Here is an 18,202-nt window from a genome sequence, read left to right on the forward strand (position 1 = left end):
CAACAATGTTAAAGCTTACACAGTTTACCCAACATTAGCATCTACAAGTTTAATGATAAACGAATCTGTAACGAATCGATTTGATTTATGATGCCGGCTTCACAATTTAATTCAATTCAATTCTCAGAATATTTTGAACAAAATTTGAATTAAAAAAATACTAAAATTGTCAAGACTCCTGTCTTATTCTAAATCTAATACGATACAAAACAATACGCAGTTTTGTCTGTATAAAGTTAAAACAATATATAATATAAACAAAATGTAACACGTTCACAATATCTTAAAAATAAATCAATAAATGTTTAAATTTCATAAATATTAAAGTCTCAGACCCGCAGAAAAGGATCGATTGAAACCTGGTGAGCTGCATAGCATGCCTGAAGCGCCATTTTAACCAGAAATAGAGCTCCAGAGTCGGCTAAAGTGACTGCCTGAATGCTATTGAACTGTTATGAGTCCCGGTAATGGTGCAGGCTCTCCACATGAGAATGTGTGACTAGCATGCTCTCTCTATACAGAATATTTTAACTATATGTGCAAATTGTACAGCTGTATTAGATGGTTAATTGATAGAGCACCACGAGGTGAATCACACATTTATACAAGACACATTTTTGTATTGTGATGCATCTTGTCATAATGTATCGTTAGATCCCTATTAGCCACGCTACATTAACATGAAAGAAACTCTGGTGAACTACTCTGTTGCAGCGGTGGAGTGATGGAGCACGGGGATGAGAACTCAGAGTATGAACAGGAAATGAATGATTAGCTACCACCTGTGTCTAATTAACAGGGACTAATAATGTATACATCCTTAGTCGCTGACAGTGAGCTGTGAATGCTAGGCAGAGAGTGAAGTTGTGTGTATTAGAAACTGTAAGCATAGCAGCAATATTTCATATAGGATCAGCACCACTACCATCTTCCCTACCCACAAAATAACTCAATCACCACTTTTCTGCCATCAGCATGAGGTGACACATGAAGTCACAAACCAATTTAATTAGAATTAACATTGAATATAATATAAGAATAGACCTGAGCAGTTGACAGCTGTGTTTAGGTGTCCACCAGTAGCTCTGAGGCAGCACTGACCATTAGTTCAAACGTTAACCACTGCCCCATAACTTCACACCTACTCACACAAGACTTTTCTCTTGCATTATCCATAACCACTTATGCTACTGATTTGGTTTGCTGCACGCACACACACACACACACAAACACACACACACGGGCCTCCAACTCCATGCCTTAGTCTCACCAGGAAAAGCGTAAAATCGCTACTAACCTTCCCAGACTTCAAAGTCTTTGAATGCGAGTTCAGATCCCGAGTCGTCCAGCAGCACCTCTCCGTTCAGCGTGAACATCATGGTGTGCTCGTTTAAATCCACCATGCAGCCTACAACATCTCCCGGGAGCCATGAACGCCCAAAGTGCTCGTTCCCCTGGTGCCACCTCTGGGCCTGGAGTTAATACACACACAGTTTAGACTAAGAGCTCTTACCGTAGTAAAATGCATCAACGTGGGTGAATATACATTATAGATTTATTTTGAGAAGGCACAGCAACATACATTCTCTTCCCTCCTTATCTGGTGCTCTCACACACCTACCTGGTCTCTCCACCTTTAGAGCTCTCACTGATTCTGATGATGATGGTGGTGAGGGCTCTCCTAGGCTGTTAAATTTGCTATCTTTTTTTTGTCTCCCTCCATAGTCCTTTCTATTTCTCTCTTGCTCTCTCTTTGCACCTGGGCCTATGAGCTCTGAGTCACTCTGGCTGAAATGGAGAGGCAGCTGGGGGAAATAACAGCCCCCGTGTTCTCTCATACACGCTCAGTTCACAGCCATCATGAGCTTCACACTTTGCCATCAAATAAAGCTTCGGAACATGGCCAGAGACAAGTGGGCTAACAGGATATTTAAAACCTCAGTACCAATATCGAAATTATTTTTATACAAACTATGGACATGGGCTAGAAAACATTAGGTTTAGTGAGAGATGTTTTTAACTTCATTACCTCTTTATTAAAAACCAATTATTCATAGCACAAATCAGAGTATAATCCATCTGAGTATAATCCATCAAGCCAAAGCATGCACTAAAGAGAATGTGAAGAGAGTGTGAATTATTTCGCTTGGTTTCTCTCTTTCCCTACCTTAAATCCATCAAACACGAAGGCCTGGTCATCGGAGCCCAGCTCCTGGTCTGGCAGGCAGCCCGGACGAGCCCAGCCCACCCTCATCTCGCCTGCCGTCACCACCTCCAGCTCAAAGTACCACTTCCCGGTATTCACACAGTACGTCTTTTCAGCCCGGAAGATCCGGAATCGCTCGGCAGATATGTTGTTGATGTCCGCTCGAGCTGCTGGAGAAGTCAGACAGGCGAACGGGAAACTTACAGTGAGGTCTAATGTTGGTCTGACAAAGCTGAAAATATTACTGTCAGTTATTTAACATAATACCATAGCACTGATGAATGTTCATTCATGCACTTTATGATTTGCTTTAGTGCAAACTCCTTCTAACAGATTATCTCTTCTCTGGTAACACACACAGCTTTTATCTGGCAGATGCTCCTCATGAATACAGTCAATTTTGTGCAGTTGTTGATACGTTTTCAGTGAAGAGATGTTCTTTTAAACATTTTAGGAAGGAGTCTCCAGTGCCAACTGGAGGAACTGTCGATGGAGAAATATCAGACTGCTAGGTGTGCTGTTATACAAAAAGTAATAGGTAGTGACATCCTTCAAGTCAGGCCACATCACTATCCTGTTACTGTTAAGTATTTTCTTATATCTGTATGCCCACAGGTCTTTTATTTATGTTGGAATAAGTGAAATTAACACACTTTAGCTATTTCATTCTTTTAAGACCCAAATATGAAGCCATCACTAGTTGCCAGAGTAACTGAATCTTCCAGCAGCAGCAGAATGAAATTTGAGGGATCTAAGGTTTAGCCCTTGCAAGTTCTAAATCACAGAGATGCCACAGCATCCGTAGTCCCAGAGTCGAAGACAGCATCACTGGCAATGTCTGGCTGCATGTGTCTTGAAGGGAATATGAATATGATCTCACTCTCTCAGATCAGCAACCTTTGTACAGCAAAGGAGATTTATATCTAGCACACATGTTCCCGACTCTCTTAGAGAGCCTGTTATCTGTGTACACTTTAGTGCTTCCCTGCTCCCAATACACCTGATTCAACTAATCAGATAATTAACAGAGCTGCCGTGGGTGCAGTAGACCAGAGAAAGCACTAACATTTGCAGGAGTTGGGACCCGGTGATTTAGCTGGTGGGAAATGGACATGACTGAATAGAGAGAATGGTTAGAGAAAATCAGAAAAGAGCCCTTAAACTTGTTGAAATTTAGATAAAAAAATAAACAAATCAACGAAGAAACAGATAAGACTTGAGGCAAAAACCTTAAAAAATAAACAAATACTGATAACAGCTGTATTATTGGACAGAAGACCATCGCCAGGGAGGATACTAAGTGTCTAGAGACATATATGTGTCAGATTTCAGGTGGTTATCGATTTCTAAGGAAAGCTGCAGCAAAAGAAGGTAAAGACGAGTGAGGAAAAATCCAGACTCCCTCGGGACACGTGAGCGCTCCCGGAAAAACACAATGATGGGATTGACAGCCTTGATCATGTTGCACATCCCTTCCTCCTCCCAGCTACCGCTTAGTCACAACACCAAATCCACCTGCATAGTCTAGTCACCTTTTTCCTTCAACTTTATATATAACCTGTGCATATAGTGTTCAGGTTTTTTTTTATTTCTACAATTGAGCATGTATAGATTTAAAAATAAATTTGTAATAAATCTCCTCTTCTTTGCTGGTCATTTATCTCAAAACCAAATAGAATAGACCCCACATAAGAAAAATGATGAATACAGCCAGCTGTTGAATGTATACATCGATGATTGATGAACCAATAAAACCTACAGACTGCAAGTGATCAAAATGTTTTCTCCTGCTCAAAAATGCACAATGTCCCAATGCACAATGACTACTGCCAATTTTATAAGGATTTAGAAATAACATGATTATATCCAATGATGACAAAAGATACCAGAGTGCTGTTATCATTCATTCCACACCTGAAAATATTATCCAAAGAAAATAAGTAGAGCCGATAGAGAAGACTTTTCAAAGGTCATTCCAAACTGAAGGGTTAAATAGAATTATAAATGATCTATCATTAAAAAGATTATAAATTATCCATCAATGTAGGTCATCGACCAGTTCCCAGACGTCCCTTATCATATCACAGCTACCATCCAGAGAGGAGGAAAAAAGTAATGTGTGCTTCCTCTGAGAAATGTGAAACCAGCCAGCTTCTTCCTTTCAAAGTGCTGCTGCTTGTGCTGCATCACCAAGACACTCAGAGAAAAACACTATCTGCACCTCTTCCACATATATGAGCTCACACTCACAGCTAGCGTCGCTGTGATTGACAGGGCGGAGAGAGTATTTTAATGATTTCCTACAAAAAAGGGCACAGAAAAATTGTCTCCTAGCTACAGATAACTGTGACATCATCAGGAAAATGGGCGTTTCTTTTGATCTATATTATAGGGTTCTAACTGCTGAAGTTGTAGACTCACATGAAGCAGTATTTCACATCAGAAGTCTTTCTGTAGAAGAAATGCCTACTTTTAATTGACTGAAAATAAGGTGGATACCGTGGTCTTGGTCGGGAGCCTCCAGGTTGTATCCGTAACCAAGTAACGTGCGCACAGCCTCTCGCAAACTGTCCTTGTTTGATTTCTTGGTTCTCTCATCCAGAAGAGCATAAGGCACCAGCCGGGGGTTCCTCTTGTTCTTCACATCCTACAGAAAGAGTCAGAGATAATAAGTGAAAAAGAGGAAGGCGATCTGATATGACAGTATTCTGTATGCAGATGTATGGATGCAGATCAATCAGGTTCCCTCAGGAGGATGATATAAATGCTGACATTAAAGAAATAATCAAGCCGATATAAGATATAAGGGGTTGCTGTTGTTTGTCCCTTATATACTCTTTGTTATGTTTTTACTGCCAAATGTCATGTTTTACAAGAAAGAAAGAAAGAAACAATTGGCTTTCAAATAAATTTCATAAATATATATTGTTTGACTTTCGAAAGCTTGGTCTATTGTGGTGTGTTAACTTCCAAAGACGTCACTCTAAACTTTATTCCAATCTCAGGTTTTGAATGAACAGTCTACAGTCTCTCAACAGCAATTAACTACACCGACCAGGCATAACATTACCACCTGCCTAATATTGTGCTGCTCCCCATTTTTCTGCCAAAATACCCCTGACCCGTCCTGCACTGTGTATTCTGACACCATTCTATCAGAACCAGCATTAACTTCTTCAGCAGTTTGAGCAACAGTAGCTCGTCTGTTGGATCGGATCACACGGGCCAGCCTTTTCTCCCTGTGTATCAATGAGCCTTGGCCGTCCATGACCCTGCCGCCGGTTCACCACTGTTCCTTCCTTGGACCACTTTTGATAGATACTGACCACTGCAGACCGGGAACACCCCACAAGAGCTGCAGTTTTGGAGATGCTCTGATCCAGTGGTCTAGCCATCACAATTTGGCCCTGGTCAAACTCGTTCAAATCCTTACGTTTGTCCATTTTTCCTGCTTCTAACACATCAACTTTGAGGAAATGTTCACTTGCTGCCTAAAATATCCCACCCACTAACAGGTGTCATGATGAGGAGATACTCTAGTCTTATTCACTTCACCTCTCAGTGCTCATAATGTTATGCCTGATCGGTGTATTAAAAAGTAGGTGCATATGTGCATAAAGGTACTCAGTAGAGCCCAGTAAACTGTTGGTACTGCACACTGGTGAATACTTGCTTGCTTTAAGCACTGACTCTATTCCAACTGTGGTGTAAGCTTAACCTTTTTTTTTTTTTCAATTGAACTATGAGTCAAATTATTATTTTGCATCTAAATGTCAAGTTTCAATGTGTTAAGGTATGGCTTACAATGAGCTGTGCGCTCTGTTTTGTCAGAGCGTCCTGGTCGTGTGTCTCAGTGGCAGAAGACGACTGTGCTGTCAGATGATGCTGAGTGTCAGGACCGTTTTAGAAACGTTCCAGTGCAGAACCCTTAATGCCTTTCCATGAATAACTTTGACAACAGTAATGGCACCCAGACACGGAATCATCACTCCTCAGCTTCTCTCTTTTGTCTCTTTCTACTTCTCTGCACTAAGTAAAATCGCTAGGTGATGCTAATTGTTCAATCAGACAGGTAGCTCTGTTATCGGAATCTGTTTCTGCGTCTCTCTCTGTCTCTCTGTGATTATCTCTCTCTTTCTCTCTGTAATCATCTCTCAGTCTGTCTGTCATACAACAGGTAATCTCCTTCCCTCACACACACACACCTGCTGTATGCCATAGGTCCATCCTTGGCGAATGCGGTCTCTGGCCCACACGTTGTGAGCGTTCTCAGCCAGTCTGTCCACCATGGCCTCCTGTGTAGAGGCGAGTTTGATGTGGCTCAGATCCATAGGTGCAGGTTTATAGCTACTGGACAGCTCATATCTTCATTAAAACACACACACACACATTCTTCAGTCACAGATAAGACATCTGGCAAGGTCTAGTACTAAAGCAGAAGAGTCTGAACTTCTAATCAAGTATATCTAATGATCTACAACCATCAGCATTTATACTGTATACCCTTTACATTTAATGCCCCTAAAGCAAAATAAAATGGATGAATCCATCCAGGTCATATACATATACTCGAAACTATCACCTTGACTTAAATGTGAACTACATTAACCTCACAGCCCCAATACCTAACTGAAGAAGCACATTTCTGACAGTAAACATGGCTTGGCAATTTGCATAGAACTGTCAATCTTCTACAGTGTGGGGCTTTAAGGAAAGGTATTGGCTGTAATTTATAATATAGACAAGATATTTTGTCCCTCGAATAAGCAGAGAAATAAATAAAAAGACACTCACTTAGCTGAGAGCTTGAGACGTTTGACTTTCTCCATGGCTCGTTCATCCGCCACTCCAACATGGCAACCCAACGCCAGGAGAGTCCTGCAGGAGCAAGGCAGACGAACGCAGCACGGCGTTCCAGTTAGCTTCTGCTCCACAACAGTGACAAAAACTCCACTGATATGGAACTGTACACCTGATTGTTCTAACCAAATTAATGTATGTACATGTGTTGTAGAGCTGGGGGATAGGATAAAATAATATTGATATTTTGACAAATGATGCTATGATATGATTATTTTTATGTGGATACTGTGATATCCTTTTTTTTATATATATATTTTTTTTTTATTTATTATTTATAACAAAAGGACTAGAAGAAGGTGATATGATGTTAACATTTAGTGCTTTAAAAATATTTGTTATTTTCCAGTGATAATATTTTTTCAATAAAATGTATTTTTTAATAAGAAAAATGAAACCTTTTAGATAAAGTATTAAATTGCATTTAAGAATAAATGTTTTTAAATGCAACCAGTAGGAAATTGACAAACCTGTATGTTGACACATATCGCGTATTACAGAAATGCCTTAGAAAATAAACTTCCACTCCAGATGTTGTGCATATTAGTTCATATCAAGCAAATTAAACAGAAACAACTTGTGCAAATTAGTAGAATGTTTGTTTCCCCATAAATTATTTATACTTAAACACATCTATTATATTTTATTTATCTTTTTTAAAAAAAATATTTTCTTGTATTATAAATATATAATGTAAATATTTTCTTTTACATTTTATATAATAAAATATTAAAAAAAAAATTTTTTTCTAAAATTTAAATGTAAACCATTAAAGACTACTATATATTCAATTCCTATTGTATGTTTAATAATAAGAATGTTATGTTATGGAGACTTTAACAAAAATAATGCAATAAATACATAAATGAATAATGGAGACAACTAGCTTTACAACAGTTTGCACTGTGTAATGGGTAAACAACAAAAGGTTTCTGCTCCTTTGTGAATATCTGTAATAATCTGAATCATACGGCCGCTAGCGTGTATTGGAGTCAGCGTGATGGAGAAGAGTGAGTCTGAGAGTGGAGTGTGTCACTCCAGCGTAGCGCTGCACGGATCGGCATTCATTACCACATACAGCATTTAATTAAGAGCAGAGCCAAGAGGCATCAGACTGCTATGGGGAAACGAATCACGCAAAAAAAAGGCAATTCTCACACATTTGTGTATACACTCACTCACACACACACACTCACAAACAGAATGCTGCCTCAATGGAGGAGTAATGAACTCCAGATGGAGCTGAGGAGAGGATGAAGTAGGAAGGAAGGAAGGAGAGAGTGAATTCCTCATTTCTCCGACATGGCGTGGGGCGATTACCGAACTGCATGCAGCGATGCAGACATGAATCACAGCGAGAGATTTCTTCACACTCACATGTAGTTAAGTGTATAAAACTCCAAACAGGCTTTGTATCACTTAACACTAGTATTAGTATTAGGGAATGTGTTAGGGAATTTTCACCCTTGGTCTAAACACCTGAATCAACACCAGAATTTGACCTTCATCATCACAGACCAATTCCTTCTGTACCTTTCTGACAAATAAGAAAGCCTGGCACTTTTATAGTGTCACTCTACCCTACATTAAATTAAAACAAAATGTTTAAAGATAATGCACATATAGTCCTGAACTGCAAACGTCTTAATAAAAAGTAAACACGAATAAGTCAATATTGTAGTGACAACTATCAGCTTTATTAAACTGCATCAGTAACCTCGGGTGCATTTTGTTCAGGTTTATAATAAAGTAATTAGCTGGTTTGTTTTTCTAAGCATTTTAAAGAATCTGCCATATCTCTTATTTCAAACCAGACAGTTTTCTTTTTTATGCTTTTTGTCTGCAAAGTAGTCCATTGCCCTATTCAGGTGGGATTAGTTGATCGGGGAATGTCAGTAATCATTTTTATCCTTTATAAATAAATAATTAATAAAAACACGTATCTGCCTCATTTAAATGGAACACCTCTAAACGTGCGATGTAGGAGTGTGTATCTGGCTGAAATCCACAGGTGTGGGTGTGAACACAGCCCAGGAGAGAGTGTGTGTAGGACTAGTGTGAAGGTGCATAGTACGTAGGAGTGTGTACCTGCCCCGTGTCCTCAGGTGTTGCTGAGGATGTTGCTCACTATTTCAGGCTGAATTTGTTTTTATATTTCATTTAAAGGATGCATTTAGCTTTGATTTGATCATGCCGCTTTTCAGAAAATGAAACAAAAAAAATAAATAGAATAAACAAGCCTAAAGTGATAAGCTTCATGAGCCCTTCCTTAAACCTTAAATTACAGAAAGCTTGAAATAACAGTTTTTGGGAGGATCTTCTCTTGAGATCAGAGTTCAGGTAACTGGCACCCTATGCATTTACTCTGTGATTCATTTTACTGATGCCTAAAACTGAAAAGAAACGAGAATTTGTTAGCTGCTTTGCTACTTATTACTGTGCTGATTATTTGGAGTGTTTTGCATACTTCAGCGTCTCCAGAGACATCTGTAGATTGTAGCTGCGCTCCTGTTCTGGTAGTTTGGAGAACTCCACGAGACATGGATGCTGCCTCTTATTGTCATCTCGTACCTGCAGGACAAACAGAGATGCATCATGGGTAGTACAGCAAGAAACCACGCAGACAGACAGCGACGCAATCTTCATACATAGAGTAGGTACTGTAACCCATAAGAAATGAAGAAATACTGATCCAGCTCGCGAGTGTTCGGTGGCCAAGAACTGCAAAACAAAATAACTCTGAAAACAAAATAACAAATCAGAAAATAAAATAACAAATAGAAAAAAAACACAACGACAATTTAGACAAACCGGAAAAGGGTAGAAAGGTTTGCGAATGGAATTCCTACCTCTGATTCCATTTGCAAACTATACCTACTTTGTTCAGTTTGTCTGAACTGTGATTGTGTTTCTGGATTTGTTATTTTGTTTTGCACTTCTAGGCCACCGTACAAGTGGCCTACATTTGCATACTGACATCTGATAGTCTGTTAGACTTGTTAGTCAGTCTGTTAGATGATGCAATAACACTTTCCATTAACTCTGTCCTGTTTCTTAAAACAATACAGCAAAACTGTCAGGTTAAACGCCTAAGAACTGCATTTAACTTTCCCCATTTCCATGGTCTCGTACTTAACACAGGAAATGATCTAATTAAGAGGCTGCCTGTGAACTGAAACAATAGTGCAAGAGGAGGAGAAAAAAACAGAGAGCAAGACAGACCCGGAAGATGCACTGGAAAAGTGAAAGTGATGGTTACTGGTGACTGAATGTGTATGTATATGTTTGAGGAAGAAAGAGAGAGAGAGTGTGAGTAGGTATTAAAGGAAAAAAAGGAAGAAAGATAGAGAGGGGGCAGTAAGCCTTCTTTTTATCATGCTGTGACTTTAATTAGCTGTAACAATAACAGATCACACAGCCAATCACAAAGCTGCCACCTGATATGTGCTTCACCGCTGCTGAGAGAGAGAGAGAGAGAGAAAGAGAGAGAGAGAGAGAGAGACAGAGAGAGACATAAACAGCGAGAGGGGGGACTGAGTGATGGGGGCAGAGAGACAGAGAGAGACGGGGGAGAGACTGACTGAGGGGGGGGCAGACAGAGAGAGAGACACAGAGCAAGAGACATAGAGAGAGAGACAGAGAGGGAGACTGAGTGAGAGAGAGAGAGAGAGAGAGAGAGAGAGGGACAGATAGAGTGTGAGAGAGAGAGAGAGAGAGAGAGAGAGAAGTCAACAACAGAAACAACAGGAAACAACAGAATATTTAGCAAATTCAGTGGAACAGAGAATATTCTGCTATATAATCACTATATACAGAATATATAGTGGATTATTTGTGTGTGTGTGTGTGTGTGTGTGTTAGCACATTTGATATAGAGAAGGGGCAACTGAGGAGAGATTCAATTTCATCTGAACAAAGATATTAAGACACAGGGATATTGCATATAAAATCCTGAGATATCCAGAGACTCCCTGTGTACTTTATCACAAATGATCAATTTACACACAGACAAACATTCAGTTCTCAAACTGTGTCTCTATCCTTAGCCATATATCCCACGGGGATGAGCGAGCACATGGAGGTGTGAGGGTACCCAAGATGCACTGAAAACATGATATAAATTTCATCACTTAAAGCACATCAAAATGTCTGAGATGCATTTTACCCACAAGAGTCTGTTTTTACATCAATAAAACACAGTTTTATTCTGCTTTCATCACAACGATTTAACAAGTAAAATGCTTATCAATGAATGAAAGGTTGCACTTTACTGGTTTACAGTTAGATTTAATCTTGAGGACGTCTGAGAGGAACTTCGATCCGGTTCTCATCTCTATGTTACGTTAGAAACAAACAGTCACGCCTTCATCATCCTCTTTCTTATGACTAAAAACTGCAGCTCCTTATACTACCGGCAAACCAGAAAGTGCTCCTCTGTTCTCTCCTGAGTCTGGAAACTTACTGACTGTTAGAAAGCACAGACACCTGGGACTCCTTTCATAAATGCTAAGACAATAGAATAAGATCATTAAACGGCAACAACGCCAGTTGGAGCTAAATGTATTCGGAACTTCCTGAAAGATCTAATTTTGGCTAGTATTTACAGTATCTGGAGCAGAGAGCTGAACTAGAAATACCATGTTGGCCTCCTTTCTGCTTACTCATTTCATGCAAACCCTTTATGGCACTTCAGAGTCTGGCTAATAAATTGGATGTGTGTGCAGAGCTGTTCACAATCTCACATTAGTTCTCATGCTGGGAAAAGCTATTAGAAGAAGACATGCAGCAATCATGTGGGAAAACTGCATCCTGTTTGTATCATCTCAGCTGTAGTACACAATTTTAGACAACAAAAACCCACAGCTGTCAATCATTTGGTGAAATACATAGATCTTGGCCTTCTGTGCGGGCCGTTTTGTTGTTCTGACAACATATTATGAAGTGACGTATGTTATTATGATGATTTGGTGAACTTACCGCTCCGTATGTCCAGCCCAGCTCGATCTTGTTCATGACCCAGAGCTCATGGATGTTCTCGGCCAGCTTCTCTCGGATTCGCTCAAGGTGAGGGGGCAACACGATCTAACATACATATGCATTTATCACAGGTCATCTTCACCTTCATCAATTAACACACAAACACAGTTCGGTGCTCCAGATCCGTCCCCTTTACTCTGTACAACGTCTGCAAGTGTTATATATGGCAATGGCTATCAAAGTCGGGGCCAGGGAGCGGTGAAGCTTTTTTTAAAGCATTCTGGTAGAAAACACAACCCACTTTCACAAGTATTACTGAATTCACCGGAACTAACTGTGTTTAGTCCAAACTTCAATTAACTAAAAACCAGTAAGTTCCTATAAGTGATATAGAATTTGACCTAACGTTTCAACAAATGAATCTGTGCTCTGTGCAGAGTATATTCTGTAGTGTGTAACTGGCTGGAGTGTGTGTGGTGTGTGTATAGCAGTAATATGCAGAACAACACTGCATACCTGGCAGGTGTGTTACAACATACTCTTACACTACACCAGACAAAGAACCTGAGTGAGCTGCAGACATATAAGAGTCTGTTTAGTGCTGTGTACTTGTGTGGGAGAGTGTACCTGGCTGGTATCCACAGGCGTGGGTGTAAATGCAGCCTGGGACAGGCTGAGCGTCGGGCCGAGAAGGTCTCGGGTCACACCGTGGTCATGTTTGTACTCCTGATTGTGCTCCACTCTGAGCTTCTCTCGCGGTAACACGGCCTCAAAACACGGCGCGTAGCCTGCTGGAGGAAGAAACTTAAACTCTCCATGACGACCGCCCAAAAGGAAGCGCACTCTACAGTGAAAGAAGAGGAAACACATATATTTATTTTAGACATACTTACAAAAGCCAGGTGAAAACACTTTCTTACAAACAATCTAAGGATCTCATTAATTGTCTGCAGTAACACACTTAAAGATATAGCCATTAATCGTTTAAAGATATAGATAAAAAAATAGGTGACAGAGGCCACTGCGTCTGTGGCACATACTCCCTCGATGTAGGTTTTCCATGGTGACTTGTACTGATTTAATCTATTATTAAATCTTCCCAAAATCAATAGTATTTTTTCTCCTTAGAGAACATCTGATTTTGCTTAAAAAAAAACAAAAAACCTTTTTACCCTTGGAGGTGAAATCATGAACCTGTTCCTAGCAGATATCGTACTAGATAAGGGATAACATAGGAATAAAATAGTAACTTAACTTTAAACTTTTGATTTTCTTTTCTATGTTTCTGTACTTCTGTAAAGCTGCTTTGAGACAATGTCCATTGTTAAAACCGCTATACAAATAAATTGAACGAAAATAGACAACAAATCAGGAACTGAAAGGAACCAAAGCTATTAAACCCAAATAAATGAGTAGCTCTATATTAACCCTCTGCACTAAAGCAACAGGAACTTAAGGTTAAGCTAAAATAAAAGGTTTATTTACAAAACAACATGGGACTGGGTAGATTAAACAATCTAAAACTCACAGATAAACAGTATATAACAAAAACTAAAACAATCAAATATCAGATTTGCTGAATGAATGTCTCCAAGTGGCCACCTTCTTAGCTGGACCTTTCTCTGAACTGTCAGCGCTCTATTATACAATAACGAACAAAGTAATTTGTCTGGCGCTGCAGGGAATGCTAGCTAATTGCATTATGACAAACTGTGGAGTCATTCATGTCAACCTCTCCATCACTGAGGCATAAAGGAATACACATGTAGCCTAAGACGCTTACTAAACTGCAGAATATATTTGTAACCCTTGTTATTCCATCATATTGTGTTATTACATTGTAATACAGTAGTTAATACACCTATATGTGTTATATAACATTTCAGCTGGATAATATGCACTTACTTGACTCCGGCAGAGAAGCTCACGACGGGAAAGAAGAGGCCGTCTGTGTTGAAGTTCTCGAACATGCCCTGAACCGGCTGTCCGTTGATGCGGAACGAGATACTGGGAGCGCTGAGATCCAGACAACAGCTCACCACATCATCGGCACAGAGTAGGTGCTGATTGGGGGAACTGACTGTCCGAGCAATGCAGCCTGCACTCCAGTAAACACACACCAACGATTCCACTCATTAAAAAAATACACTAGTGTAAAGAAGATGAAAAAGTAGCAAGCTAGAACAACTCTCCTGAACATGTGGACTAAATGATCATTAGCTCTACTTGTCCTTATAGAGAAGGTGATTGTGACTTTAACTTCACCTGACCACAGGTGTAGGCCATCAAATCCATAAGAGTAAAGGTCATCTCCGACTCCATTGCCCCCCCAGCCCTCGCCCCCTCCTGGATAAGGGGAGTACCCGGGTGTAGATGCCCATCCTATCCTCAGGTGAGTTGCCTCTGCTGTCACAAATGGCTGCACGTGGTCCACAATCAGCTCATAATACCACTTCCTGTACTGCGCTGAGCCTTCGTTCACCCCCAGGAAGATGTTTGGCCTCATGCTGTAGGACATAAACAAATTCACAATCTGCACATGGCTCCTACACGACCATTTCTACAGGAAACATTTGCTGCTATATACACCTGGCAATATCTGGTGCCTTCCCAGAATTTTCACCACAAATTTGGAAAGATAGGACTGTATGTTGTCCATATGTTGTAGCGTTACAATTTCCTGTCAGCAGAACTAAGAGGCCCAAACCTGTTCCAGCATGACAATGCTCGAGCGTCCTGCACAGAGCCCTGACCTCAACCTCAATGAACACCTTTGGGATGAACTGGAACACTGAGTGACCTACTCACCAGACATCAGTGCCTGACCTCACTAATTCTTTTTGGTTAAATAGAGCAAATTCCTACAACCATGGTCCAAAATCTAGTGCAAAGGCTTCCTAGAAGAGTGGACGCTGTTATAGCAGCAAATGGGAGTCTAATGCTGTCATTGGTTTTAGAATGGGATATTCAAGTACATTCGAGTGTCAGTTGTCCACTTTGATATCTCAGGTAATCACAAATGAGTCTTTCTTCACTTCTGCTTGAAATGACCTTATAATGATGACACTACCATAATGCTAAAGACTTGTGTGTGTGCTTGTAAAACTGAACGCACCTGCTCACGTAGTTGACCAAGCGCGTCTGCAGTAACAAGTCTCTCCCCGGGAGCAAATTATCACAGATGAGGTGTTGGTTGGAGCGAACTGCCACCCCGTGACACACACACAGAGAACACAGCACATCCAGGACCTTAGAGAGAACAGAGGATGAAAGTCTTACAAGCATTTAACACACTTCTACACATATTATGTTAACAGTGAATGCACATTAACTGAATGACACATTATTCACTTCAACGTTTAGAAGATCATGATAAGTTAAATTTTACATTCTTTAGGTCTGAGTGAAAGTATGAGTGTTTGTTATATCAGGCATTGTTAATAAAGGTAGCAGGTACTACATGCACACAAAAGAGCATTTTTCCTAGATCATGAAAATCGTCAAATATTATTGTTCTTGCAATTCGAGCAGCTGCAGAAACGTTTAATCACTTTATTGTTCTAAAACGGTGAATAAACAATCACTCATAATGCTGAAGTCATAGCAACCGGATTTTCTGAGATTGCTGTATAACTGATAGTCAACATGAGTGGACATCAGTCTCAGACACACACAGTAAGACAAATGAAATTAGAGTAGTCACACAAACACTGGCTGAGAAGTCAATAAAATCAACAATCCATAAAATGCAATTTTACTTCACACACAAAATTCTACCTTATCCTACACCCTTGTCCTGCACAGGGGTAGTGGACCTAAAGAAGAAGTAGTTACGATTAAAAAGAAGGGACATGTCGGAGTCAGACCTTGTGGTTGCGTCCATGCTTGTCCAGCAGGGAGATGATGGATTTGATATGTCCTTCTTTGATGATGTTCAGGGCTTCAGGACTCTCCACCAGTACACAGTGCAACACCTCCAGGATCCCTGCAGTGCAAATATTACATTTTTATTTTTTAGCTCTTTCACTGACACAACTATAGGCACAGCCCAGAAAATAAAGCTTTCCCCAAACCCAAGTATAATCCAGAAACTAGATCAGCTTGTTAACGACTGGAGCAAATCAACACAGTGTATTGTGTATTCTCTAAAGGGAATGTGAACTGAAAGTGCTTTGAACACTGTGAGGCTGTAATTGTACATAGGTGTGTGTAATCAGTAATCAGATAAACATGAACGTGTTTGTGGTAGCAGTGTGTTGTACTCCTTGGCAGCCAAGTTTGTATGCTGTGTTGTATTCTAGGGGCTGTATTTCGATGCCAATTCCGATATAGACATGACATAATCTTCCAGGAGTTGAGGGAGCGGGATGAAATACTGATAACATACACCATATTTCCAAACGTTTTGGGACACCCCTCCAAATCACTGTATTCAGGTGTTGTTTTTCAGGAGTTTGGTCCCTTAGTTCCAGTGAAAGGAACTCTTAATGCTTCAGAGCAATCTGAAAACATTTTGGACAATTTCATGCTCCCAACTTTGTGGGAACAGTTTGGGGATGACCCCTACCTGTTCCAACATGACTGCACACCAGTGCACAAAGCAAGGTCCATAAAGACATGGAGGAGTGAGTTTGGTGTGAAGGAACTGAGTCCTGACCTCAACCTGATAGAACATCTTTGGGATGAATTAGAGCAGGCCAGGCCTTCTCATCCAACACCAGTGCCTGACCTCATAAATGCACTTCTGGAGGAATGGTCAAATATTCCCATAAACACACTCCTAAACCTTGTGGAAAGCCTTCCCAGAAGAGTTGAAGCTGTTATAGCTGCAAAGGGCGGGACAACTCCATATTACATTCATGTGCATGTAAAGGCAGGTGTCCCAAAACTTTTGGCAACATAGTGTATGTATAAACATCAGTCACATTAAGTGTATAACTTCCTCAACCACCAGCACATGTTCTATGTGTAACTTAATTGTAAATGTCTATATAAGGCAAGCAGAGTGCTTTTAATAAGCAAAAAAAGCATGGCTACTAGTTTTTTAGGCCAGTTGAGTGCTTCACAATGATAAGAAATGACCTCCTTCATTTTCAGAATGCAGCTTGGGGCAGGAAAATGCAAAAGAAATGGTGGATGGAGTGCTAGGAGAAATAGAAATAAAACATTTTTTTCATGGGAACCAGACCTGCCAAGACTGAAGAGGAACAATGTGCAAAGTATAGTGGGATGTTTTTGACTATTTCCAGCCAAAATTCTTTGTTGGCATCCTGATGTCAGCTATATTTGTCTAAATGCTAACCATGTCCAACATACATACCGACATCTCTTCTATAAACTCAAAACATTCTCCATTCACCTTGAGAGAAAGTGTGAGCATTGCATCAGCACATCTTTGAGAAAAATTAAAAGGAAATGAGAGATTACTAATGTAAGATAAGGTGAAGGGGGAGGGGTTTCAATGGTTTCAGTTAATATTAGAAAACAGCCATCATTCATTCCAGATTCGCGTGACAACTGGTGAATTTCTGTGTCCTTTTGCTATTCAGTGAATTCGCTTTTTTTCAAGGCAATTTTATTTGCATTTGGTCTAAATGCTCCTTTATGCATGTTGGCTGCTGTTGGGATAAAACGCTTCATTTTCACATCAAGCTGCAGAATGACAGCTCAGAGCAGGAGAGCTATACATAGGCTCGGAGCACAATGCTAAATGATCCATACTTGGGCCTACATGAACTCACACATGCATCAGGAAACCCCCTGGGGGTCTGCAACAGGACTCACTTTTATGAAGAGAGAAATATTTAACATTTATTGCTCTTGAGAAAATGATCACATAATATCATTTAAACTAGGCATACGCTGTACAGCTGAGGGAAACATTTTGACTTCAGTCAGCCTGTCAGGAACTTATGACAAAACTAAAAAAAAACTTTTAGGATACTAGATGAAAACTTGTTTTTATAAAATCATAGCCAACCGTGTACAACTTACCAACCAGCTGCTTATTCATACACCTTTATTTTTCCTATGCATGGTGCGGCCCAAATTACTAAAGGCACAGGTTTATTTCTCTACATTTGTGCTAACTATTAAAGACATGCCCTTATTGTCTTGAAAAGAAATAATGTCATTTTCAAAAGACACAGTAAGTGTCTA

The 18,202-nt window shown here is 40.0% G+C and overlaps 1 protein-coding gene across 22 annotated transcripts in view; it reads right to left on the reverse strand.

The window, feature by feature from the left end:
• Positions 1 to 18,202, reverse strand: part of ryr2a (ryanodine receptor 2a (cardiac)) — a 170,352-nt gene that overhangs the window by 64,651 nt on the left and 87,499 nt on the right. For 17 of the 22 annotated variants that reach the window (XM_058406217.1, XM_058406214.1, XM_058406213.1 and 14 more), the window contains 12 exons: positions 15,910 to 16,028; positions 15,159 to 15,292; positions 14,309 to 14,550; positions 13,949 to 14,141; positions 12,671 to 12,887; positions 12,044 to 12,148; positions 9,534 to 9,637; positions 7,001 to 7,084; positions 6,412 to 6,571; positions 4,706 to 4,853; positions 2,168 to 2,376; positions 1,298 to 1,472 (listed from right to left, as the gene is read on the reverse strand). In XM_058406217.1, the coding sequence (XP_058262200.1) occupies positions 1,298 to 1,472; positions 2,168 to 2,376; positions 4,706 to 4,853; positions 6,412 to 6,571; positions 7,001 to 7,084; positions 9,534 to 9,637; positions 12,044 to 12,148; positions 12,671 to 12,887; positions 13,949 to 14,141; positions 14,309 to 14,550; positions 15,159 to 15,292; positions 15,910 to 16,028 (1,890 nt within the window). The remainder of the gene's footprint in view (positions 1 to 1,297; positions 1,473 to 2,167; positions 2,377 to 4,705; positions 4,854 to 6,411; positions 6,572 to 7,000; positions 7,085 to 9,533; positions 9,638 to 12,043; positions 12,149 to 12,670; positions 12,888 to 13,948; positions 14,142 to 14,308; positions 14,551 to 15,158; positions 15,293 to 15,909; positions 16,029 to 18,202) is intronic. The other 5 variants (XM_058406215.1, XM_058406216.1, XM_058406204.1 and 2 more) reach the window with 1 other exon arrangement.

This window comes from Hemibagrus wyckioides, linkage group LG13 (genome assembly GCF_019097595.1).
Source record: "Hemibagrus wyckioides isolate EC202008001 linkage group LG13, SWU_Hwy_1.0, whole genome shotgun sequence".
Classification (NCBI taxonomy): Eukaryota; Metazoa; Chordata; class Actinopteri; order Siluriformes; family Bagridae; genus Hemibagrus; species Hemibagrus wyckioides.